Below are 25,807 nucleotides of genomic sequence, written 5' to 3' on the forward strand. Positions count from 1 at the left end.
ACCTTTATTCTGAAGGAGCTCTAACACAAACATCTACCTTTATTCTGTAGGAGCTTTAATACAAACATCTACCTTTATTCTGTAGGAGCTTTAATACAAACATCTACCTTTATTCTGAAGGAGCTTTAACACAAACATCTACCTTTATTTTGAAGGAGCTTTAATACAAACATCTACCTTTATTCTGAAGGAGCTTTAACACAAACATCTACCTTTATTTTGAAGGAGCTTTAATACAAACATCTACCTTTATTCTGAAGGAGCTTTAATACAAACATCTACCTTTATTTTGAAGGAGCTTTAATACAAACATCTACCTTTATTTTGAAGGAGCTTTAACACAAACATCTACCTTTATTCTGAAGGAGCTTTAATACAAACATCTACCTTTATTTTGAAGGAGCTTTAATACAAACATCTACCTTTATTTTGAAGGAGCTTTAACACAAACATCTACCTTTATTCTGAAGGAGCTTTAACACAAACATCTACCTTTATTCTGAAGGAGCTTTAACACAAACATCTACCTTTATTTTGAAGGAGCTTTAACACAAACATCTACCTTATTTTGAAGGAGCTTTAATACAAACATCTACCTTTATTTTGAAGGAGCTTTAACACAAACATCTACCTTTATACTGTATGGAGCTTTAATACAAACATCTACCTTTATTCTGAAGGAGCTTTAATACAAACATCTACCTTTATTTTGAAGGAGCTCTAACACAAACATCTACCTTTATTCTGAAGGAGCTTTAATACAAACATCTACCTTTATTCTGAAGGAGCTTTAATACAAACATCTACCTTTATTTTGAAGGAGCTCTAACACAAACATCTACCTTTATTCTGAAGGAGCTTTAATATAAACATCTACCTTTATACTGTATGGAGCTTTAATACAAACATCTACCTTTATTCTGAAGGAGCTTTAATACAAACATCTACCTTTATTCTGAAGGAGCTCTAACACAAACATCTACCTTTATTTTGAAGGAGCTCTAACACAAACATCTACCTTTATTCTGAAGGAGCTTTAATATAAACATCTACCTTTATACTGTATGGAGCTTTAACACAAACATCTACCTTTATTCTGAAGGAGCTCTAACACAAACATCTACCTTTATTCTGAAGGAGCTTTAACACAAACATCTACCTTTATTTTGAAGGAGCTTTAACACAAACATCTACCTTTATTCTGAAGGAGTTTTAATACAAACATCTACCTTTATTCTGAAGGAGCTCTAACACAAACATCTACCTTTATTCTGAAGGAGCTTTAACACAAACATCTACCTTTATTTTAAAGGAGCTCTAACACAAACATCTACCTTTATTTTGAAGGAGCTTTAACACAAACATCTACCTTTATTTTAAAGGAGCTCTAACACAAACATCTACCTTTATTCTGAAGGAGCTTTAACACAAACATCTACCTTTATTCTGAAGGAGCTCTAACACAAACATCTACCTTTATCCTGCAGGTAAGGAGCGTGAGGTGATAGCCGACGACCTCCCCCACCCCTTCGGTCTGACCCAGTACCAGGACTACATCTACTGGACGGACTGGAGTCAGCGCAGCATCGGGCGCGCCAACAAGACGAGCGGTCAGAACCGCACGGTGATCCAGGGCCACCTGGACTACGTGATGGACATCCTGGTCTTCCACTCGTCCCGCCAGGGCGGCTGGAACGCCTGCGCCGCCACCAACGGACACTGCTCACACCTCTGCCTCGCCGTGCCCGTCAGCAGCTTCGTGTGCGGATGCCCCGCCCACTTCTCCCTCAACTACGACAACAAGACCTGCAGCGGTGAGGCGCACACACACACACACACACACACATGTAGTAGTATTATTATAGAACTTCTTGTTGTTTACAACTATTTCCAGGTACAGGGTTCCTACGCAAGTATGGAAAGTATGGAATAATATGGAATTTGATTTTATACATTTCCAGGTCTTGAAAAGTATGGAAAATGGAAACTATTGTATGGATATATATTTATCTTAATACTTATTCAGTCTTATTCACATTTTGTATGCGCTATTGTAGGCTACCTAGCTACAATCTCCTGGAAATTATTTGGTTACATAATGGCATACAAATTCAGAATAATGAAAACAAATGATTAATTGCATGATTTATTAACATGAAACACATCTATTGGCTCAAATGTCACAAATTATTTGAATTTTTTTTCTGAGACACTGCAAAAACTCAAAATCTTTCCAAGAATATTTGTCTTATTTCTTGTCAAAATGTCTCATTTCTAGTCAAAACTAAACTCTTTCCACTTAAAATAAGACTCATCACCTAAAAATTTACTTGTTTTTAGATCATTTTCACTTGTTTCAAACAAATTTTCACTTGAAATAAGTAGAAAAATCTGCCAGTGAAAGCAGGTTTTTTGTGCTTGTAATAAGAAAGAAAAACTTGCTCCATTATCAGATTTTTCTACTTATTTCAAGTGAAAATCTGCTTGAAAGAAGTAAAAAGTGTCTAAAAACAAGCTGCTTTTTATGTGATGAGTCTGATTTTAAGTAGAATGAGATTAGTTTTGACTAGAAATGACATTTTGACTAGAAATAAGACAAATATTCTTGGTAAGATTTTGAGTTTTTTGCAGTGGAAGTCCGGAAATTAGGGTCTGGAAAAAGTATGGAATTTGGAAATTTAAAATGTGTAGGAACCCTGCAGGTAGAAAACCAGCATGAGAACAATAGTGATGGATGAGAGTTTCGCTATATATATCTCATTTTCATGTCACTATATCACCGTTTAGAACACGGCTCTCTTGAATACTCGATTCTGATTGGTCAATCACCAATATTCTGCGGTGTTTATTTCTCGATAGACCACCGCTGAGCGGACCGTTGCTAGGGACTCCATAGCAACGGCCGACTGGAGGAGCAATCGCTCATCAATCAGTGAATCCAAACATTACCAGCTGCATTAGAAACCTTTGATAATCAATCAGTGGATCGATGGATACACGTGTTACGATGTGTGTGTTGTGTGTAGTCGTATCTGTCATAAACAAGAGATTAACTTTACTGTTTACGGGGTGCGTATGTGTGGCGGAGTCGTGGTGCCACTGAGACGAGAGGAGAGCTGACACCGGGTCAGAGGCTCTAATGCAGGTTTGGTTTCCAGCCTCCACTCTCCCTGTAACAAGTTACAAGTCATTTATCTAACATCACAGTACCGAAGCTGTTTAATGACGGTAAAAATCCTGCATAGTTTCTCTTTTCTGTGCTGTGCTCATCAGAGTGGCGTAAACCAAAAGCACTTTTTACATGAATTTAAATCTCTTTTAATCATTATTTTGTGTTACATTATTGAATGATTTAGTTGTAGGCCGGGTTCTAAGCGGGATAATGTATAGTTGGTCAGTTGTTATGGAGAAATAAACCCCTTCAGGTTGTATGAAACCCAATTCCATACAATCTGTCGGGGTTTATTTCTCCATAACAGTTCAGTTCAGTTCAGTTTTATTCATGTCCCGAGGGAAATTGGATTTGCAGCAAGCATTACAGACACAAGAAAAAAAAGACAGCATCCAAGACATCAACATGCATTAAAAAACAGTACGAGTAATAGAAACATACTACTAATAATAAATTACTGTTGATAATAATAATAATAATAATAGCATACATAATACATAATGCTCTGCGCAAGTGAGAATGCAAAAGTCTACACAGTGCATTAAAGTGCATAGTGCTGCAAGAATTGGAAATAAAAATAAAAATAAAATAAGATAAACAACACTTAATACCCAAGTGCATTTAAGTGCAGAGGCCTGAGAGAATAACCAAGCCTAGCCCAAGAGATGAAGCCTGTCTATAGCAGCAGGGATAAAGGAGACCCTGGCACGCCGCGTTCTGGTCTTGGGCATCCTAAAACGGCGTCCAGATGGAAGGAGGTCAAACTCCTTATAAAGTGGGTGGTCAGGACAGTCAATAATAAGTTTAGCTTTGGTCCATATTCGCTTGAGATAGATGTCCTGAAGCTGGGCTTGCTGCACCCCGATCACCTTGCTTGCCACTTTGGTAAGCCTTGCTAGCCTGTTTTTGTTGGACAGGGTGAGAAATCCAAACCAGGCCACACAACAATAAGTAAGAACAGACTCGATAAAACATTGATAGAATAAGGTCATTAAGATATTGCAGACTTTGAATGAATTCAATTTTCTTAAAAAGAACAGGCGCTGCTGAACCTTTTTACATACTACATCTGTATTTGCTTCAAAACTCAGCTTATTGTCGATGAGAGTCCCTAAATATTTATATTCTGATACAATCTCAACCTCTTTGTCCTGAATGATTGTCCGAGGAGTGATAGGTTGGGATTTTCGGAAATCAATAAGCATGTCTTTTGTTTTTAGCACATTGATTGACAAGAAGAAATCATTGCACCATGTTATAAAATCATCTACCACAGTACCATGCTCAGTTTCACTGTCCTTTAAAAGACTTATTATGACAGAGTCATCAGCGAACTTCAGGATATGCCTGTTCTCATATGTACTCCTACAGGAGTTTGTGTACAGAATAAAAAGCAGTGAGGACAGGACACAGCCCTGTGGGGAACCCGTTGAAGACAATAACTTAGATGATAACACACCATTGACTCTCACACATTGTGATCGATCTAACAAAAAGTCCAGTAACCAGCCAACAAGATTTGGGTTCAGATTAAAATGCAAAGTAAGTTTCTCTGCAAGAAGATAGGGCTGGATGGTATTGAATGCCGACGAAAAGTCGACAAACAAAAGCCTTGCATGTGTCTTAGGGGCCTCCAGATGTTTAACTAAGACATTTATTAAAAACAGAGTTGCATCTTCCACGCCCCTGCCTGCCTGGTAGGCAAACTGCAGAGGATCTAGGAGGCCATTGACCTGCTTCAGTACTTCCTTCTTAACTAGCTTTTCAAAGACCTTCATCACCAAAGAGGTGAGGGCTATTGGTCGAAAGTCATTTAAGACTTTGGGGCTTTTTATTTTAGCCACGGGGACAATAGTTGCATGTTTCCACACCTTAGGAACGGTCTGCAGCTGGAGAGACTGAGTGAAAATGACTTTTAAAATTCCACTAAGTTGCGAGGCACAGGACTTGAGCACTCTGCCACTAATATTGTCTGGCCCCGGGCTCTTATTTACTTTAGTTTGTTTAAGAAGGTTGGTGACATAGGACAGGTCAATGTCAGGGGCAGAAGTGTCTCTGACCAGCTCTCTCATGTTACTTATCTTATCATTAAAAACATCTACATTAAATCTCAAATAAAATTTATTTAGCTCGTCTGCAAGCTGCATGTTGGAAGTAAAACCATTCAAAGAGACAGAATTATTATTACATTTCTGTAGGCCTGTCATCAATTTCATGCCATTCCACACAGACTTGAGATCAGAGTCATACAGTTTGGATTCAATTTTTTCTTTATAGGCACTTTTCGCCTTTATGATCTCAGCTCTAACAACTTTTCTAATTTGTGCATATGCGGCCTTGTCACCACTCTTGAAGACAGTCTTTTTTTCTCTAAGTAGGCTTTTTAGTTCCTTCGTTATCCATGGTTTGCTGTTCGGATAGGAAAAAACCTTTTTATGAGGGATCACACTTTCAGTGCAAAAGGATATGTAGCTGCACACTACATCTGCCAGTTCATCAATGCTGTTGGATGATTCCTCAAACACAGACCAAATGGTGCAGTCAAAACACCCCTGTAGTGCCAAAGTGCAGCAACAACCTCCGAACTATACATTATCCCTTACTTGGACTAATCTGATGTTTGTAAAGTCTATAAAACCAATGATTGGACAAACATTACTATTTCCGTGTGCACGTTTTTGTAATTAGTCATGGTTATCATAGATTAGCTGCGGTTAGCTGTTTAACTTCGTTATTACAGCGATACGGCCGGCACCTATGGCCCGGTGTAACCCTCGAGCTACGCACCTTGTAACTTACTGCTCGTTAGGCTAACGATGTGGCTAACACCAGGCTGCTAACAGTTACATTCATAGCCGTGTTGCTTCTAGCATTATAGGTGATAGGGCGTGAAAAATATGATATATAGCTAAACTCTCGTTCGTTACTACTGTTCTCATTCAAATTACAGCTGGTTTTCTACCAGGAAGTAGTTGTAAACAACAAGGAGATTCGGTCTATACCACGGTTAACAACCAATCAGATCGCCGGATTTCACCATTCCGTTTTATAAGCATATATAGGCAAAATCTATAAGAATAAGGTAACTAAATAATATTCTCCCCCCCCAGCCCCCACCTCCTTCCTGTTGTTCAGCCAGAAGACGGCCATCAACCGGATGGTGATCGACGAGCAGCAGAGCCCCGACATCATCCTGCCCATCCACAGCCTGAGGAACGTCCGCGCCATCGACTACGACCCGCTGGACAAGCAGCTGTACTGGATCGACTCCAAGCAGAGCGTCATCCGCCGCGCGCAGGACGACGGCAACCAGGTGAGACCGCCGGTTACCAACGGTTACCGCCCGGTTAGGGACGGATGACCGACTGAAGAATCATTTAAAAGGATAGTTCAACATTTTGTCAAATTGGCCCATTGCCATAATCCCTATAGTCATAGCAGTAGGGTCGTTACCTTTAATTGTCGGTGCAAGCTGTTTTTAGAACGGTGGAGCAGAGCCGTGAGCTGCTCAGAGCTACGCTACGGAGGCTCATTATGGGATTTCTTGGTTTCAAACTCATCAAATACACAATCCAACAACTCCACAACGCTCTGGTGGACAAGTTGTGAGCTGCACATTCACCACGCTATGAGATAATAACACAACGTTACCACACAGAGTTGTTGTAGAGGGAAATACAGAGACTGATGATGAAAAACTGTCCCTGAAGGCAACGCGCATCAGAGGTTTTGCATGAATTTCCCTCTAAAACAACTCTGTGTGGTAACGTTGTGTTATTATCTCATAGCGTGGTGAATGTGCAGGTCACAACTTGTCCACCAGAGCGTTGTGGAGTTGTTGGATTGTGTATTTGATGAGTTTGATGAGGGAAACCAAGAAATCCCATGAGCCTCCTCTGTAGTGTAGCTCTGAGCAGCTCACGGCTCTGCTCCGTCGTTCTAAAAATAGCTTGCACCGACAATTAAAGACCCACTCCCGTGAAAATCGTGTTTTTTGAGCTTTTCACATGTTCCTGTGGCATTTTTCTTGTGTTAGAGCACTTATCAGCAGAGAAGGAAGTGCAAAATTGCATTTCAGAGTTTTTCTGCCTTCAAACTGCTGTGAACCAATGGCAGACGCGAACTGGCAGTTTCAGGAAGACTGGAGTTGAGGGTGTCACAGCTCCAGGGGAGGGCACTAGTGCTACAAGCTCCCGCCCCGCTCTGCATCTGGCTCAGAGGTGAAAGCCTTCACAGCTCGGTGTAGCTGTCTAGGTATAACAGGTATAGCTCACCTGGTAGAGCAGCTTGCACTGTGAGCAAGGACTATGCACCAGTCTGGGATCGAATCCCAGTGTGGAGTTTTACGTTAAACGCGCTGAATCTGTAATTGTACAATGTCCAGCTGTCAGCAAGCGGGGGGTGGGGTGCGAGGAGGTGGCTGGGCGGGTGCAGAGCAGCGCAGTCTCCGCCCACCCCCCAGAGGTGCATTGCTAATGTGCATGGCTAATGAGCTGGTTTTAAAATGGCCGAAAAGGGTCGCGGGAGTGGGACTTTAAAGGTAACGAACCTTTACTGCTATGACTATAGGGATTATGGCAATGAATGGGCCAATTTGACAAAATGTTGAACTATCCCTTTAATGGGTAGTATATCTATATATATCTGACCTCTGACCTCTCCTGTCCCGTCCAATCAGAGCATGACGGTGGTGGCGAGCGCGCTGGGCGGGGCCAGTCAGGGCCTGCAGCTGTACGACCTGAGCATCGACATCTTCAGCCGCTTCATCTACTGGACCAGCGAGGTCACCAACGTCATCAACGTGACGCGCACCGACGGCAGCCGCGTCGGCGTGGTGCTGCGCGGCGAGCACGACAAGCCGCGCGCCATCGTGGTCAACCCCGAGAGAGGGTGAGACACACACACACACACACACACACACACACAATTATTATTTATATATTATTCATAGCAAGGGGAAACTCAATGAGCTTTATAGAAAAACTAAACATTTAACAGGAAGAAATGGAAACGGTGAAAAAACAAAACATACAGGTTTAAAAAATTATAATAAAACCCAAAATAATAAAAATTGGAGACATTAAACATACAATTAAAAGCAAGAAAAAAAGAATTAAAAAAGTACAGGGAAAAGCAGATAGATAGATAGATAGATAATAAAATGAAAACTAGACTAAAATAAAGCAAAAAAATATGAGTTTGCAGCATGAAATATTGATTTGTAGAAAATAAATAAAGATAGAAAATAATATCATAGAAATACAATAAATACATAAACACATAAAGTCAATAGTACAAAAGAAGAAAACAAGAAGAAAACTAGACTTTTTACAATTTTTCTAGAATTTTTTAAAAACCTTTTTTTTGGTAATTTTTTTTACCACTTTTTTCTAGAAAATGTTAAATATTTTGTAATTTTTTTTTTTTTTAGAAATCTTACCACTTTTTTTTTCTTCTTTTTAATTACTTTTTATAAAAACATTTTTTTAGGAATTTTACAAATTGTAAATTGTACCACTTCTTTCCAGAAATTTCTCGACAATATTTCCAAAAGAAAATAGAACGACTCGCACACCACAGGGCTCCAAAATACAGTCCATAACATGACATTCTTCAAATACAGTACATAATAGGAAAATGCATGAATAGTAGAAAAATATAACAAAGTGTATATCAAAATATATATCAAAATGTATATCAAAATCTGAGTGTATTAAACACTAGTGCGAAAGACACAAAGGGAAGCTACACTCAGTAGGATATGCAAACAGAGATCAGGCGTGAGTGCCGTCATAAAGTTAGTACATGCCACTGAGGCTACACCTAAGTATTAAAGCACAATAATGACTAGTCACATCTACACAGGGTGTCCGCGGGGTTTTAAAAAGTATTAAAAAGTGATAAATCAAAAAAGCAAAATTTAATGGCCTTAAAAAGTGATAAATTTGGTCCAAAGGTATTAATTTTAAAGAATAGGTATTATTTTTTTTCTTTTGGACAATGACTGGTTTTATTTTGATGAAATAGGCGTAATAAAATAAATAAAGCATTACTTGCTTGCGCCGCTACTTCAAAAAAAAAACTTATGATATTGACGTCATATCAATTCATTGTATTCATTGGCCGCTAGAAATCTAAAATCGTCTTCGCGCGCATAGTTGTCAGGCGGATAGAAGTGCTAGTGAATCTCTTCGGATTTTAGCGTGTGGCAAAACGTTTCGAATATGGGAAAATGCAAGTTTGCAGAAGACTTAAATTGAGATGACAGGCGCCTTGATGTAGCCTATGTGTGTGTCAATGTAGATGCACGTCACGCGCCGCACATCCGATGTGCTCTTTTTTCATGCACTCGCGGCTCACAGCTCCATGAACCTTCTACTGCCAGCCCGGTGTTTAGTCGGACCGGGTCCGGGTCTGCTCCGTTTGAAAGGGCAGGAAGCCCCGAAGCGCTACAGATACAGACACCTGCAGCAGCTGCAGCTTCTACTGAGAGCTGAGGTCAGATGGAACGCACGTGAGACACAGACCGACGGTGCAGATGTGCGGACATTGTTGAAACTTTTCACACTGATGTAAAAAAAAAACATATATATGGCCTACCACTGTGTTCTGTGACGGTAGAGACAGAACCAGGTATTTATTTAAAGAGTTAGTGAGGTGAGTTGGGTGAGGGAGGGAGGTGAGGAAGGAAGACGGAGCGAGGCAAACTGGGTGAGGGAGGGAGGGAGGGAGGTGGAGTGAGGTGAGTGAGTGCGGGGGGGCAGGTGAGGGTGGGATCAGGGGAGAGAGGCTGGTGATTGAGAAAGGCATGATAAGATATTTTATTTTTGATCAAATGTTCCTGATGACTTATGGATGATGCCCTGTTGTGCAACCGAGTCTCCTGGGTAATGGTAATGATGTAAGTAAGTGTTGGATGATAAAATCTATGTACATGTCATAAAATTTTTCTGATTGATACTTGGTGCAACTCGATGTCGTGGTGGTATTAAAAAAAATCTGAAGGTAGTGAAAAAAGGTATTAAATGGTAGTAAATTGACTCAAAGATTTGTGTATATACCCTGCTACAATATTTCCATAAATTCACTCCATTGGCCCTAATTTGAACGTACATCGACTAAAAAAGTAACATTCTTCAGTCTCAGATCAGATATTTGTGTATTTCTGGTGTTTGCCTAAACATTTTGTCCAGTAAGTTTGAATTGAAGTTTAAAAACCACTGCTCTAGAGATAAACTGACCCCCCCCCCACCCCCCCCTCTCTGTTGTAGCTACATGTACTTCACCAACCTGTTGGAGCGAACCGCTGCTCTAGAGATAAACTGACCCCCCCCCCCCTCTCTCTCTTGTAGCTACATGTACTTCACCAACCTGTTGGAGCGAACCCCTGCCTTAGAGATAAACTGACCCCCCCCCCTCTCTCTTGTAGCTACATGTACTTCACCAACCTGTTGGAGCGAACCGCTGCCTTAGAGATAAACTTACCCCCCCCCCCTACCCCCCCCCCTCTCTGTTGTAGCTACATGTACTTCACCAACCTGTTGGAGCGAACCACTGCTCTAGAGATAACCTGACCCCCCCCCCCCCTCTCTGTTGTAGCTACATGTACTTCACCAACCTGTTGGAACGAACCACTGCTCTAGAGATAACCTGACCCCCCCCCCCTCTCTGTTGTAGCTACATGTACTTCACCAACCTGTTGGAGCGAACCACTGCTCTAGAGATAACCTGACCCCCCCCCCCCTCTCTGTTGTAGCTACATGTACTTCACCAACCTGTTGGAGCGAACCACTGCTCTAGAGATAACCTGACCCCCCCCCCCCCTCTCTGTTGTAGCTACATGTACTTCACCAACCTGTTGGAGCGAACCGCTCCTCTAGAGATCACCTGACCCCCCCCCCCTACCCCCCCCCTCTCTGTTGTAGCTACATGTACTTCACCAACCTGTTGGAGCGAACCACTGCTCTAGAGATAACCTGACCCCCCCCCCCCTCTCTGTTGTAGCTACATGTACTTCACCAACCTGTTGGAGTGAACCACTGCTCTAGAGATAACCTGACCCCCCCCCCCTACCCCCCCCCTCTCTGTTGTAGCTACATGTACTTCACCAACCTGTTGGAGCGAACCGCTGCCTTAGAGATAAACTGACCCCCCCCCCTACCCCCCCCCCTCTCTGTTGTAGCTACATGTACTTCACCAACCTGTTGGAACGCTCCCCGAAGATCGAGCGTGCGGCGCTGGACGGGACGGAGCGCGAGGTGCTGTTCTTCTCCGGTCTGGGGAAACCCGTCGCCCTCGCCATCGACAACGAGCTGGGGAAGCTGTTCTGGGTCGACTCGGACCTGCGGCGCATCGAGAGCAGCGACCTGTCGGGTGAGTCGTCGCCACGGCAACGCGCCGTCTGCTCAGGCTGCAGCTGATTGGCCGGTTCAGGTCCCACAGGCCACGCCCCCTTTTATTATTCCTGCTGTTTTCTTTCTCTTTGTGTTTTTTCTCTTTCATGTTAATAAATAAATAAATAAATGAACAGATGAAGGAGCCGTCGCCACGGAGACCAGAGCTCAGCACATTCCTGTCATTCTACACACACACACACACACACACGCACACACACACACACGCACACACACACACACACACACTCAGGAATGTGAGGACGGAGCCGTGGTCCCTGAACGCCTCCTCCTGGTTCTGTTCAGGACGGACACACACACACACACACACACACACACACACACTTCCTGTTGGCCTTCAGAATAAAGTTCCCCCAGAGTCATTCACAGGATCAGAAGAGAGGGTTCAAAACGGGGTTCCAACGTTTTCTTGAAATTTTACCACTTTTTTCTAAAACTTTTAACTCTTTCAAATTTTTTTGAGACATTTTTACCACTTTTTTTTTATTTTATTTTATTTATTTTTTATGATTTTTAGAAAAATTGGAAAAAAATTCTAGAATTTAAAAAAAAAAAAAAAACTTTTGTGACCAATTTTTACCTTTTTTTTTAGAAAATGTTTAACTTTTTTCTTTATTTTTTTTATTTTTTAGAAATCTTTCCCTTTTTTTCTAGAATTTTTTATTTTTACTTTAAAAAATATATATTTTTTTAGAATTTTTACCACTTTTTTCTAGATTTTTTTATTTTAATTTAATTTTTTTCAGAAATCTTACCACTTCTTTCAATTTTTTTTTTTTGGGGGGGGGGTTTACAACATTTTTCTAGAAATGTTTAAATGTTTTTGGAGAAATTGTACCACTTCTTTCCAGAAATTTCTCTAGCCTACAATATTTCCAAAAATTCACCTCCATTGGCCCTAATTTGAACGTACATCAACTAAAAAAAGTAACATTCTTCAGTTTCAGATCAAATATTTGTGTATTTCTGGTGTTTTGCTTCAACATTTTGTCCAGGGGGGTCCATGGTCTAATTTGGGTCAATTTAGGGTCCTTGATTTAAAAAGATTTGTGTTTCTATATGTATATTTGATACTTATTGTTGTTGTTTTTGCCCCTGGCTCCGCCCCTCCTGCCCCCTCAGTTCCTCCCCCCTCAGCCCCCCCCTCCCCCTCCTCCTCCGTTGCCTCGGTTCCTGACGTTTTTTCCCTTCAACCTTGTTTTTTTCTTTTTCTTTTTCTTTGTGTTTCGTTCTTCTTCTTCTTCCCGGTGGCTTTGAACAACCCCAGGAGCCAATCGGATCGTGATCGCGGACTCGAACATCCTGCAGCCGGTCGGCCTGACCGTGTTCGGCAGCCACCTGTACTGGATCGACAAGCAGCAGCAGATGATCGAACGCATCGACAAGACCACCAGGGAGGGACGCACCAAGATCCAGGCCCGCATCGCCTACCTGAGCGACATCCACGCCGTGCACGAGCTGGACATGAGGGAGTACAGTGAGTCTCACACACACACATACACTGTTTATTATGTCTATAACACATATATATATAATATTAATGTTCGTTTTTAATAATAGAGCAGTTTTTCAGTCCATTTAACAAGAATAAAACAGATTTATCAGAATCATCAGCTGCAGAAAAGTAATAAATCACAGAATGTCTCAAAATGTTACAGCTGAAATTGCAATAATTTGTTTATTTAAAACAGGGATGGAGCATATTACTGAACATTTATATGTAAATATACCAGATTGTAGCCATAATTAACTAATTTAACAAATAAAAACAGTTCCGTATTGGTTTAAATGTGAAAGGAATTTTCTATCTGTCACTATTCATATTATTCCTGTTATTTTCTGATAGATAATCAATAATAACAAAGTTACATTCATATAATATATAATATTAATGTTAGTTTTTAATAATAGAGCAGTTTTTCAGTCCTTTTAACAAGAATAAAACAGATTTATCAGAATCATCAGCTGCAGAAAAGTAATAAATCACAGAATGTCTCAACATGTTACAGCTGAATTTTGCAATAATATCATATTTTATTTTTATTTTTTCATGTATTTAGTTTATTTGAGACAGGGACAGAGCATATTAATGAACATTTATATGTAAATATGTCAGATTGTAGCCATAATTTACTAATTTAGGGATGAGTATCCAATTCAGTCTGGTCGGGTTTTAATTTTCCGGCCCTCCTCTTCCTCTTTCACTCATTATTCTGTTCACACTGAACCACAACAATAAATATTCAAAATTCAGAAGTTTGACTATTGTTTTATAAACAAAATAACTTGAGTTGCTACACAAAATAGTACTAAAACAGGTATTGTGATTCCTGTTATTTTCTGATAGATAATCAATAATAACACTGAGAAGAAATAAGAAAAGTTTCATTCATATAATTAAGTCAGAGTTTCCCCTGGTTATTGATAGTTGTGTGAATCATAAGAGGTATTATGGGATATTACCGATATTCTCATGATGCCTGTGTCTCTATCCAATATTAAAAATATTATAAAATGCTGCGATATATTCTGATTTATTCACTTTGCAAATGATGTCATGTCTCCAAATGAAAACTGCTTTAACATCTGTTTTTTCTAATAAGATAAACTTCTTCGTCAGTTCAGATGTGTTGGGGGAATCACTTTTTTTCAAATTCCACAATTTTTGCAAATTCCTGCTATTTCATTGCATAAATATCCTGTATATTCCATCGCATCTTTTAAGAAAACGTGCTGCATAATCAAGGATTTTTGCCCACAACAATCACAAAAAGACTCCACACATTTTCCCACCTCTAGTTAAAAAAGACTCAGAGTGAAATAGATTTAGTGCAAATATGTAAATGAGCTAAAATACTGAACATTGTGACATCACTCTCTCTCTGTGCAGGTAAACACCCGTGCACCTGGGACAACGGCGGCTGCTCCCACATCTGCATCGTCAAGGGCGACGGGACGACTCGCTGCTCGTGTCCGGTCCACCTGGTGCTGCTGCAGGACGAGCTCTCCTGTGGAGGTGAGAGGAGGAGAAGGAGGAGGAGGAGGAGGAGGAGGAGGAACAGTGTTGTTCTTGGAAGGCATTTTAGATTTAGTTTTAGTCTTTTGGACAAAAATGTTTATTAGTTATAGTCAATTTTAGTCATTTAGTCATTTTAATACATGATAGTTTTAGTCCAGTTTTAGTCCAGTTTTATTCGACGAAAACTCGAAAAGGTTTAAGTCCAGTTTCCCTCATCAAACTCATCAAATACACAATCCAACAACTCCACAACGCTCTGGTGGACAAGTTGTGAGCTGCACATTCACCACGCTATGAGATAATAACACAACGTTACCACACAGAGTTGTTTTAGAGGGAAATACAGAGACTGTTGATGAAAAACTGTCCCTGAAGGCAACGTGCATCAGTGGTTTTACATGTATTTCCCTCTAAAACAACTCTGTGTGGTAACGTTGTGTTATTATCTCATAGCGTGGTGAATGTGCAGCTCACAACTTGTCCACCAGAGCGTTGTGGAGTTGTTGGATTGTGTATTTGATGAGTTTGATGATGAGGGAAACCAAGAAATCCCATAATGAGCCTCCGTAGCGTAGCTACTGCTATGACTATAGGGATTATTATGGCAATGGGGCCAATTTGACTAAATGTTGAACTATCCCTTTAACCTCCTCAGAGCCGCCCACCTGCTCCCCGGAGCAGTTCTCCTGTACGTCCGGCGAGGTGGACTGCATCCCCCAGACGTGGCGCTGCGACGGCTACACGGAGTGCGACGACAAGAGCGACGAGGAGAACTGCCCCGTCTGCTCCGACGCGGAGTTCCAGTGCGACAGCCGCCAGTGCATCGAGCTCGCGCTGCGCTGCAACGGGGAGTTCAACTGCCAGGACCGATCCGACGAGAGCAAGTGTGAAGGTGTGACAGGTAACAACAGCAACAGCAGCAAACTGTAAAAGGAGTAAAAGTGCATTTGCAGCAACCTGTAAAAGGAGTAAAAGTGCATTTGCAGCAGCAGCAACCTGTAAAAGGGGTAAAAGTGCATTTGCAGCAGCAGCAACCTGTAAAAGGAGTAAAAGTGCATTTGCAGCAGCAGCAACCTGTAAAAGGGGTAAAAGTGCATTTGCAGCAGCAGCAACCTGTAAAAGGAGTAAAAGTGCATTTGCAGCAGCAGCAACCTGTAAAAGGGGTAAAAGTGCATTTGCAGCAGCAGCAACCTGTAAAAGGGGTAAAAGTGCATTTGCAGCAGCAGCAAACTGTAAAAGGAGTAAAAGTGCATTTGCAGCAACCTGTAAAAGGAGTAAAAGTGCATTTGCAGCAACCTGTAAAAGGAGTAAAAGTGCATTTGCAGCAACCTGTAAAAGGAGTAAAAGTGCATTTGCAGCCGCAGCAACCTGTAAAAGGAGTAAAAGTGCATTTGCAGCAGCAGCAACCTGTAAAAGGAGTAAAAGTGCATTTGCAGCAGCAGCAAACTGTAAAAGGGGTAAAAGAGCATTTGCAGCAACCTGTAAAAGGAGTAAAAGTGCATTTGCAGCAGCAGCAACCTGTAAAAGGGGTAAAAGAGCATTTGCAGCAACCTGTAAAAGGAGTAAAAGCGCATTTGCAGCAGCAGCAAACTGTAAAAGGGGTAAAAGCGCATTTGCAGCAGCAGCAAACTGTAAAAGGAGTAAAAGTACATTTGCAGCGGCAGCAAACTGTAAAAGGAGTAAAAGTACATTTGCAGCGGCAGCAAACTGTAAAAGGAGTAAAAGTACATTTGCAGCAGCAGCAAACTGTAAAAGGAGTAAAAGCGCATTTGCAGCTGCAGCAAACTGTAAAAGGAGTAAAAGCGCATTTGCAGCAGCAGCAAACTGTAAAAGGAGTAAAAGTACATTTGCAGCAGCAGCAAACTGTAAAAGGAGTGAAAGTACATTTGCAGCAGCAGCAAACTGTAAAAGGAGTAAAAGTACATTTGCAGCAGCAGCAAACTGTAAAAGGAGTGAAAGTGCATTTGCAGCAACCTGTAAAAGGAGTAAAAGTGCATTTGCAGCAGCAGCAACCTGTAAAAGGGGTAAAAGTGCATTTGCAGCAGCAGCAACCTGTAAAAGGAGTAAAAGTGCATTTGCAGCAACCTGTAAAAGGAGTAAAAGTGCATTTGCAGCAACCTGTAAAAGGAGTAAAAGTGCATTTGCAGCAACCTGTAAAAGGAGTAAAAGTGCATTTGCAGCCGCAGCAACCTGTAAAAGGAGTAAAAGTGCATTTGCAGCAGCAGCAACCTGTAAAAGGAGTAAAAGTGCATTTGCAGCAGCAGCAACCTGTAAAAGGAGTAAAAGTGCATTTGCAGCAGCAGCAACCTGTAAAAGGGGTAAAAGAGCATTTGCAGCAACCTGTAAAAGGAGTAAAAGCGCATTTGCAGCAGCAGCAAACTGTAAAAGGGGTAAAAGCGCATTTGCAGCAGCAGCAAACTGTAAAAGGAGTAAAAGTGCATTTGCAGCAGCAGCAACCTGTAAAAGGAGTAAAAGCGCATTTGCAGCAGCAGCAACCTGTAAAAGGAGTGAAAGCGCATTTGCAGCAGCAGCAAACTGTAAAAGGGGTAAAAGCGCATTTGCAGCAGCAGCAAACTGTAAAAGGAGTAAAAGTACATTTGCAGCGGCAGCAAACTGTAAAAGGAGTAAAAGTACATTTGCAGCGGCAGCAAACTGTAAAAGGAGTAAAAGTACATTTGCAGCAGCAGCAAACTGTAAAAGGAGTAAAAGCGCATTTGCAGCTGCAGCAAACTGTAAAAGGAGTAAAAGCGCATTTGCAGCAGCAGCAAACTGTAAAAGGGGTAAAAGCACATTTGCAGCAGCAGCAACCTGTAAAAGGAGTAAAAGGACATTTGCAGCAGCAGCAAACTGTAAAAGGAGTAAAAGCGCATTTGCAGCAGCAGCAAACTGTAAAAGGAGTGAAAGTACATTTGCAGCAGCAGCAAACTGTAAAAGGAGTAAAAGCGCATTTGCAGCCGCAGCAACCTGTAAAAGGAGTAAAAGTGCATTTGCAGCAGCAGCAAACTGTAAAAGGGGTAAAAGCACATTTGCAGCAGCAGCAAACTGTAAAAGTGCATTTGCAGCAGCAGCAAACTGTAAAAGTGCATTTGCAGCAGCAGCAAACTGTAAAAGGAGTGAAAGTGCATTTTCAGCAGCAGCAAACTGTAAAAGGGGTAAAAGCACATTTGCAGCCGCAGCAAACTGTAAAAGGAGTAAAAGCGCATTTGCAGCAGCAGCAAACTGTAAAAGGAGTGAAAGTACATTTGCAGCAGCAGCAACCTGTAAAAGGAGTAAAAGCGCATTTGCAGCCGCAGCAAACTGTAAAAGGGGTAAAAGCGCATTTGCAGCAGCAGCAAACTGTAAAAGTGCATTTGCAGCAGCAGCAAACTGTAAAAGGAGTGAAAGTGCATTTGCAGCAGCAGCAAACTGTAAAAGGGGTAAAAGCACATTTGCAGCAGCAGCAAACTGTAATAGGGGTAAAAGCGCATTTGCAGCAGCAGCAACCTGTAAAAGGAGTAAAAGTACATTTGCAGCAGCAGCAAACTGTAAAAGGAGTAAAAGTACATTTGCAGCAGCAGCAAACTGTAAAAGGAGTAAAAGTGCATTTGCAGCAGCAGCAAACTGTAAAAGGGGTAAAAGTACATTTGCAGCAACCTGTAAAAGGAGTAAAAGTGCATTTGCAGCAACCTGTAAAAGGAGTGAAAGTGCATTTGCAGCAGCAGCAAACTGTAAAAGGAGTAAAAGCGCATTTGCAGCAGCAGCAACCTGTAAAAGGAGTAAAAATACATTTGCAGCAGCAGCAACCTGTAAAAGGAGTAAAAGTGCATTTGCAGCAGCAGCAAACTGTAAAAGGGGTAAAAGTGCATTTGCAGCAACCTGTAAAAGGAGTAAAAGTGCATTTGCAGCAACCTGTAAAAGGAGTAAAAGTGCATTTGCAGCCGCAGCAACCTGTAAAAGGAGTAAAAGTGCATTTGCAGCAACCTGTAAAAGGGGTAAAAGTACATTTGCAGCAACCTGTAAAAGGAGTAAAAGTGCATTTGCAGCCGCAGCAACCTGTAAAAGGAGTAAAAGTGCATTTGCAGCAACCTGTAAAAGGAGTAAAAGTGCATTTTCAGCAACCTGTAAAAGGAGTAAAAGTGCATTTTCAGCAACCTGTAAAAGGAGTAAAAGTACATTTGCAGCAACCTGTAAAAGGAGTAAAAATACATTTGCAGCAACCTGTAAAAGGAGTAAAAGCGCATTTGCAGCAGCAGCAAACTGTAAAAGGAGTAAATACATTTGAAGACGTGTTTTATTAACAACAGCTCATCTAGATCAGTGGTCTTTTATCTACTACTGATTTTAACGTGTCAGATTTTTCTTGTAGTCTTTTGTTTGTTTTGTTTCTGGTTTCTGTAGCACTTTGAGATTACTTTATGAAAAGTGCTTTACAAATACAAATTTATTATTATTATTATTATTATTATTATATTCTCAAAGTGTGGTCCGGGGACCCACAGGGGTCCTTGAGAGGGTTGAAAGGGGGCCCCAACGTTTTCTTGAAATTTTCCCACTTTTTTCTAGAATTTTTAACTCTTTCTAATTTTTTTTGAGCAATTTGTACCACTTTTTTTTCAGTTTATTTTTTAGAAACCTTTTTGAGCAATTTTTACCTTTTTTTTTCCTTTAAGAAAATGTTTAACTTTTTTCTTTTATTTTTTTTTGAGACATTTTTACCACTTTTTTTTTTTTTTTAATTCTTTTTACTTTTCTGATTTTTAGAAATTTTACAATTTTTTTCTAGACTTTTTAAAAAACTTTTTTGAGCACTTTTTTTTTAACCTTTTTTTTCTAGAAAATGTTTCAATTCTTTTTTTTTTTTTTTCTTTTTTTTAGAAATCTCACCACTTTTTTCTATTTATTTATTTATTTTGGGAGAAATTTTACAACATTTTTCTAGAAATGTTTAAATGTTTTTGGAGAAAGTGTACGAGAGGTCAGAGGTCACGGTGCTCACCTGTCTGTCTGTGTGTTTCAGTGCGGTGTCCTCTGGACCAGTTCACCTGCTCCAACGGTCAGTGCATCGGGAAACACAAGAAGTGCGACAACAACATGGACTGTACGGACAACTCTGACGAACTGGGCTGCTGTAGGTCACACACACACACCTGACACACTAAACATGAAAACACCTGGGGTCTCATTTATAAAACTGTGCGTGGGATCGTTACTAAAAGTGTACGTACGGCCAAAAGCCAAGTTTTGCGTGCGCCAAAAAATATTCAGACTTCTAAAACCCTGCGTACGCACACTTGCAGGCAAACTTCCCTTCATAAATCACAGAGTTCCTACAAGTGTGCGCAGCTGAATCCGCTTCACGTCCCTCCCTGTACACGCCCTGTTTTAACCGTAGATGGTCAATGCAAACCACCACATGAATGCGATCTGCATATAGATGGGCCTGACGTGCTCTTGTTCTGTCGGTGTTGTGAATCAGCTGCAGGTGTGAAAGTGGCGACGTGACGTGTTGCTGCAGCTGCTAACGGCGTCAGTGGCTCATAGCTCAAGCGGTGTTGTTTTGGTGCACTACGCATGGGTCAGAGTTTGCTTAGGGCTGCGCACATTCTCCCGACTGGAAAGTCACGTACGCCACTTTCAGGCCCCGTTTTGTGCGTACGCAACGGTTATAAATGAGACCCCTGCTCCTGTTCTAACTTCTTCTTCCTTCTTTTTCTCCTTCTTTCTTCTTCTTCTCCTCCTTCTCCTCCTTCTCCTTCTCCTGGACTGTTGTTAATGATGAGCTGCAGTACATTGCACGTAGCCTTATGATTTAAATATTTATCAGTTGTATTTATTTCTTCTTTGTAAATTAGCGCTGAAGCTCTTTAGCAACTGAAAACGTATTGAATATGTAAATGAAGTGTTTGAAAAATCTAAACTCTCCTCCTCCTCCTCCTCCTCCTCCTCCTCCTCCTCCTCCTCCTTGTGGGGTCAGTCCCGACCGAGGAGCCTCCTCCTCCGGCCAACAACACCATCAGCTCCATCGTGGGCGTCGTCATGGCGCTGTTCGTGGTCGGCGCCGTCTACTTCGTGTGCCAGCGAGTCCTCTGTCCCCAGATGAAGGACGACGGAGAGACGGTCACCAACGACTTCGTGGTCCACGGCCCCTCGTCCGTTCCCGTGGGATACGTCCCTCATCCCAGCTCGCTGTCCAGCTCGCTGCCCGGTAGGAATAACACAACACCTCCTTCTACTCCTCCTTCTACTCCTCCTCTTCCTCCTCCTCCTCCTCCGTCCTCGGTTCCCCTGGGATACATCCCTCATCCCTCCTCGCTGCCCGGTAGGAATAACACAACATTCCTCCTTCACTGCAAAAACTCAAAATCTTACCAAGAATATTTGTCTTATTTCTAGTCAAAACAAATCTCATTCTACTTAAAATAAGACCCATCACATTAAAAAGCAGCTTGTTTTTAGACACTTTTTACTTCTTTCAAGCAGATTTTCACTTGAAATAAGTAGAAAAATCTGACAGTGGAGCAAGTTTTTATTTCTTATTACAAGCACAAAAAACTTGCTTTCACTGGCAGATTTTTCTACTTATTTCAATTGAAAATTAGTTTGAAACAAGTGAAAATGATCTAAAAACAAGTTGATTTTTAGGTGATGAGTCTTATTTTAAGTGGAAAGAGATTAGTTTTGACTAGAAATGAGACATTTTGACAAGAAATAAGACAAATATTCTTGGAAAGATTTAGAGTTTTTGCAGTGTTCTACTACTACTCCTCCTCCTCCTCCTCCTCCTCCATCCTCCGTTCCCCTGGGATACGTCCCTCATCCCTCCTCGCTGTCCAGCTCGATTCCCGGTAGGAATAACATAACACACCTCCTTCTACTCCTCCTCCTCCTCCTTCTTTTTAGTGTCGGACACTATTGTATTCCTAGGAATTCTTCTTTCTTCTTTCTTCTTCCAAGGAAGTCATACTTCCCAAGGACGAAAACTCACCAAACTTCACAGAAACATCCAAACCCATGCCAGATTCACTCAACTCCAAGGATAAATAAGCGTTTTAATTTAAAAACTTTAAAAATTCCTACCAAACCAACGGTAGATGCTACAGTTTTGAAACTTCACCACAATGTAGCCTTAAAGGGACAACGTGGAGTTTTGTTAAAGCAAAGTGTTTTCACTCTACATTTATGAGCCTCCGCACCGTGAAATTCTTTGACCGGTGCAAGACAGACTCATGTTTTCATTCATCAAGAATTAAAGTCAGAGGTTGGAAGACGATCACATACCGTCGTAGTTCCCACCATAAACGGAGATTCATACGGTGGCGTTATTCTCATGACTCGCCACGAAACCGAAAGTAAAGAAACGCTGGTCGGCTCGCCCAGCATTTCCACCACCACTAATAATAACAAAATAACCATAGAGACAAAACCATAGATTTATCTAAAATGCTCAGTGCTCAGTGTGATAGACAACGGTCTTCGATTCTAGAAGTTGTGGGTTCAAACCTCAACTGGTGCAAAATGAAAATTATAAGGTCAACTGTCCTGTCTTCCTATTCTCCTGTTTGTTGCTCAGAATTTGCCTAAATTTGCCAAAAAAATAGTGCGGACCCGACTCCTTCTTTCTTCTTTCTTCTCCTCCTCCTGACGTGTGTCTCTCCCCTGTGCAGGAATGTCCAGAGGGAAGTCTGTGATTGGTTCCCTCAGCATCATGGGCGGGAGCAGCGGGCCGCCGTACGACCGCGCCCACGTGACCGGAGCCTCGTCCAGCAGCTCGTCCAGCACCAAGGGGACGTACTTCCCCCCGGTGAGACAGAGGGGGCGGGGCCAAATACATAAGGGGCGGGGCCACACGGAGAAGGGGCGTGGCCAGAGGCAGAAAGGGGGCGGGGCTACTGGGTTCTGAGCCAATCCACTTTATTTATATAGAACATTTTATATAAAACATGAAAGTTTAGCAAAGTGCTGCAGAGTGATTCACATACAGCAAAGTCGTACATTTACGACAATAAAGTCGTAAATTTACGACTTCATTCTCGTAATGTTCTGACTTTTTTTTCTCGTAGGAAATGTACGACTTTATTCTCATAAATTTACGACTTTATTCTCGTAATGTTATGACTTTTTTCTCGTAGGAAATGTACGACTTTATTCTCATAAATTTACGACTTTATTCCCGTAATGTTATGACTTTTTTCTCGTAGGAAATGTACGACTTTATTCTCATAAATTTACGACTTCATTCTCGTAAATTTACGACTTCATTCTCGTAAATTTACGACTTCATTCTCGTAAATGTCCGACTTTATTCTCGTAATATTATGACTTTTTTCTCGTAGGAAATGTACGACTTATTCTTGTAAATTGACGGTTTAAGTCTCGTAAAATTTACGACTTAATTCTCGTAAATTTACGACTTTATTCTCGTAATATTATGACTTTATTCTCATAGGAAATGTACGACTTTATTCTCATAAATTTATGACTTTATTCTCGTAAATGTACAACTTTATTCTCATAAACGTACGACTTTATTCTCGTAATGTTATGACGTTTTTCTTGTAGGAAATGTACGACTTTATTCTCATAAACGTACGACTTTATTCTCGTAATGTTATGACGTTTTTCTTGTAGGAAATGTACGACTTTATTCTTGTAAATTTACGACTTTTTTCTCGAAGTCTGTGTTTTGTTTTGTTTTTCTCAATGTGGCCCTAATACTCCGTCGTAATAACGGACTTTTACAGACATTCAAAGACGTTTTCATAAAAAACAATTAACAATTAAAATACAGAAACAATGTTGTTGTTGTTGTTGTTGTTGTTGACCTGTGTGGTGACTGTTGTTGTTTACCTGTTGTCAGATCCTGAACCCTCCCCCGTCTCCGGCCACCGTGCGCTCCCAGTACACTGGAGTGGAGTTTGGATACTCGTCCAACAGCCCCTCCACACACCGGTCCTACAGGTGAACAAGCCCATACATTTTTTTTAATTTTTTTTTAATAAAAACACATTTTGCATCTATTATATAATTGAATGTCCCAAGTATTAATCCCAATATCTTGTTTTTTTATTAGAGAAGAACAATAGTGACGGACGAGAGTTTCTCTATATTTATCTAATTTTTCATGTCACTATATCGCCGTTTAGACTAATCTGATGTTTATAAAGTTTATAAAACCAATGATTGGACAAACATTACTATTTATGTGTGCACATTTTTGTAATTAGTCATGGTTATCAGAGATTAGCTGGGCTAACGGTTAGCTACCTGTTTAACTTTAATAACTCTACCGCCGTTAGCTTAGCTGCCGCCGTTAGCTTAGCTACCGTTAGCTTAGCTACCGTTAGCTGTCCCTGTCAGCTGAGCCACTGATGCTTTCTAGACACCGTGATTCCCCCAAACTGAATAAATCCAACACATAGCAACACAAAACACACACACAGAAATAGTAATGTTTCTTCAATCGTTTCAGATTTGTCTAAACGGTGATAGGGCGTGAAAAATATGATATATAGCTAAACTCTCGTTCGTTACTATTGATCTCATTCACATTACAGCTGGTTTTCTACCAGGAAGTAGAATGTAAACAACAAGACGATTGGGTCTATTGTAGTTTTGTTATTTGTCAGTTTGTGCATCAAAGGGTTCAGAAACAGAAACTTTATTTAAACTTTCAACTTGACGTTCTGACTGTTTGTTTTGTCCCCGATGTCCCTGAACGCAGCATTAACTCCTCTCTCTTCCTCCTCCTCCCTCCGTCTCCGTAGTTACCGGCCCTACACCTACCGCCACTTCGCCCCGCCCACCACGCCGTGCAGCACCGACGTGTGCGACAGCGACTACACGCCGGGACGCCGGGCGCCGCTCAAGTCCAGCAGCTCGTCAGCCGCCGCCGCCGCTGCCGCCGCTACTTCCTCCTCCTCCGCCGCCGCCGCCGTTGCCAAGGGCTACACCAGCGACCTCAACTACGACTCGGAGCCTTTCCCGCCGCCGCCGACGCCGCGCAGCCAGTACCTGTCGGCGGAGGAGAACTGCGAGAGCTGCCCGCCGTCGCCTTACACCGAGCGCAGCTACTCGCACCACCTGTACCCGCCGCCGCCGTCGCCCTGCACGGACTCATCCTGAGCCTCGAGCCCCGCCCACTTTCCCCTCCTTTCCCCTCCTTTTCCCTCCTTTTCCCTCCTTTTCCCCCTTTTCCCCTCTTTTCCCCTCACTGTAAATAGCAATTGTGCATATAAGAGGTTAAAAATGGGAAGCAGAAGAGCAGCGGCGAGGCAGCGAGACGACGACACGACGAAGACGACGCGCTGCAAAGAACATTTGTACATTGAAAAAAAAAGAGAAAAAACATATTTATATATTTTCTATACAGTTGCTATGACGACGGAGCTTTTGTTTGTAAGAGAAATTTGTACATTTTTAAGAAAAAAACAAAAAAAGGTTTTATTAAAATCATCACGTATCAGTTGCCTTAACGACGGACGGGAGGAGGCGAAGGACGCGACGCCACGACGACGCCGCGACGACGCCGCTCGCCACCACGCTCACTCATCCACTTCTGATGCCAAATATGAAAACACAGCAGCGACGGGAAGAAGTAGACGACCCGAGACGACCGCCGTTACCATGGCAACGCCCGCCACCGGGCCGGATCGGGACCGGGTCGGGAGCTGAAGCAATAACACTAATAATAAGGCACATATCTGTCAGCCAATCAGAGCCAGGCTCAGCAAACAGACTAACTAACAAACAGACACTACAACGTTTCCACTCCGCTGTTCGAGACCCTTCGCCATCTTCATCTTCATCTTCATCGTGATGGAGCCTCCGACAGGATCGAAACCAAAATGGCCGACTGACTGAGACGAGCCAAAGCTGCACAGCAGAGGAGGAGCTTCATCCTCCTCCTCCTCCTCCTCCTCCTTCTCCTTCTGCTCTTTAAAGGGATAGTAGCATTTTTTTAAAAGTGAGGTTGTATGATCTCCAAATAGCCCCTAAGTACTTTAATTGCAGTAGAAGACTCTCTGCACTCCTCCCGTTAGCAACGCCAGCCCATAATAGCCCTGCCCAGAGATTTACAACATACAGTGCTGTGAACAGACCCAAAGAAACGGCCTATTTTCACGGCCTAAAAGAGGTTTTACCTGGAAAAAAAATACACAGTTCCATTGTTCACTATAATATAATTTTTTCCAGCCCTTCAAAGTGCAGGAAAAACACAGTTTT

General features: G+C 41.7%; 1 protein-coding gene across 3 annotated transcripts in view; it reads left to right on the forward strand.

Moving 5' to 3' along the window:
- Positions 1-24,748, forward strand: part of lrp6 (low density lipoprotein receptor-related protein 6) — a 69,553-nt gene extending 44,805 nt beyond the window's left edge. For 2 of the 3 annotated variants that reach the window (XM_085768859.1, XM_085768857.1), the window contains 12 exons: positions 1,488-1,814; positions 6,283-6,485; positions 7,851-8,062; positions 11,355-11,545; positions 12,854-13,063; positions 14,477-14,602; positions 15,261-15,506; positions 19,602-19,712; positions 20,559-20,789; positions 22,249-22,385; positions 23,442-23,542; positions 24,349-24,748. In XM_085768859.1, coding sequence (XP_085624985.1) covers positions 1,488-1,814; positions 6,283-6,485; positions 7,851-8,062; positions 11,355-11,545; positions 12,854-13,063; positions 14,477-14,602; positions 15,261-15,506; positions 19,602-19,712; positions 20,559-20,789; positions 22,249-22,385; positions 23,442-23,542; positions 24,349-24,706 — 2,453 coding nt within the window. In that variant the 3' untranslated portion in view covers positions 24,707-24,748. The remainder of the gene's footprint in view (positions 1-1,487; positions 1,815-6,282; positions 6,486-7,850; positions 8,063-11,354; positions 11,546-12,853; positions 13,064-14,476; positions 14,603-15,260; positions 15,507-19,601; positions 19,713-20,558; positions 20,790-22,248; positions 22,386-23,441; positions 23,543-24,348) is intronic. The other variant, XM_085768858.1, reaches the window with a different exon arrangement.
- The last annotated feature ends 1,059 nt before the right edge of the window (positions 24,749-25,807 follow it).

This window comes from Trachurus japonicus, chromosome 23 (assembly GCF_045865225.1).
Source record: "Trachurus japonicus isolate A0001 chromosome 23, Traja_1.0".
Taxonomy (NCBI): domain Eukaryota; kingdom Metazoa; phylum Chordata; class Actinopteri; order Carangiformes; family Carangidae; genus Trachurus; species Trachurus japonicus.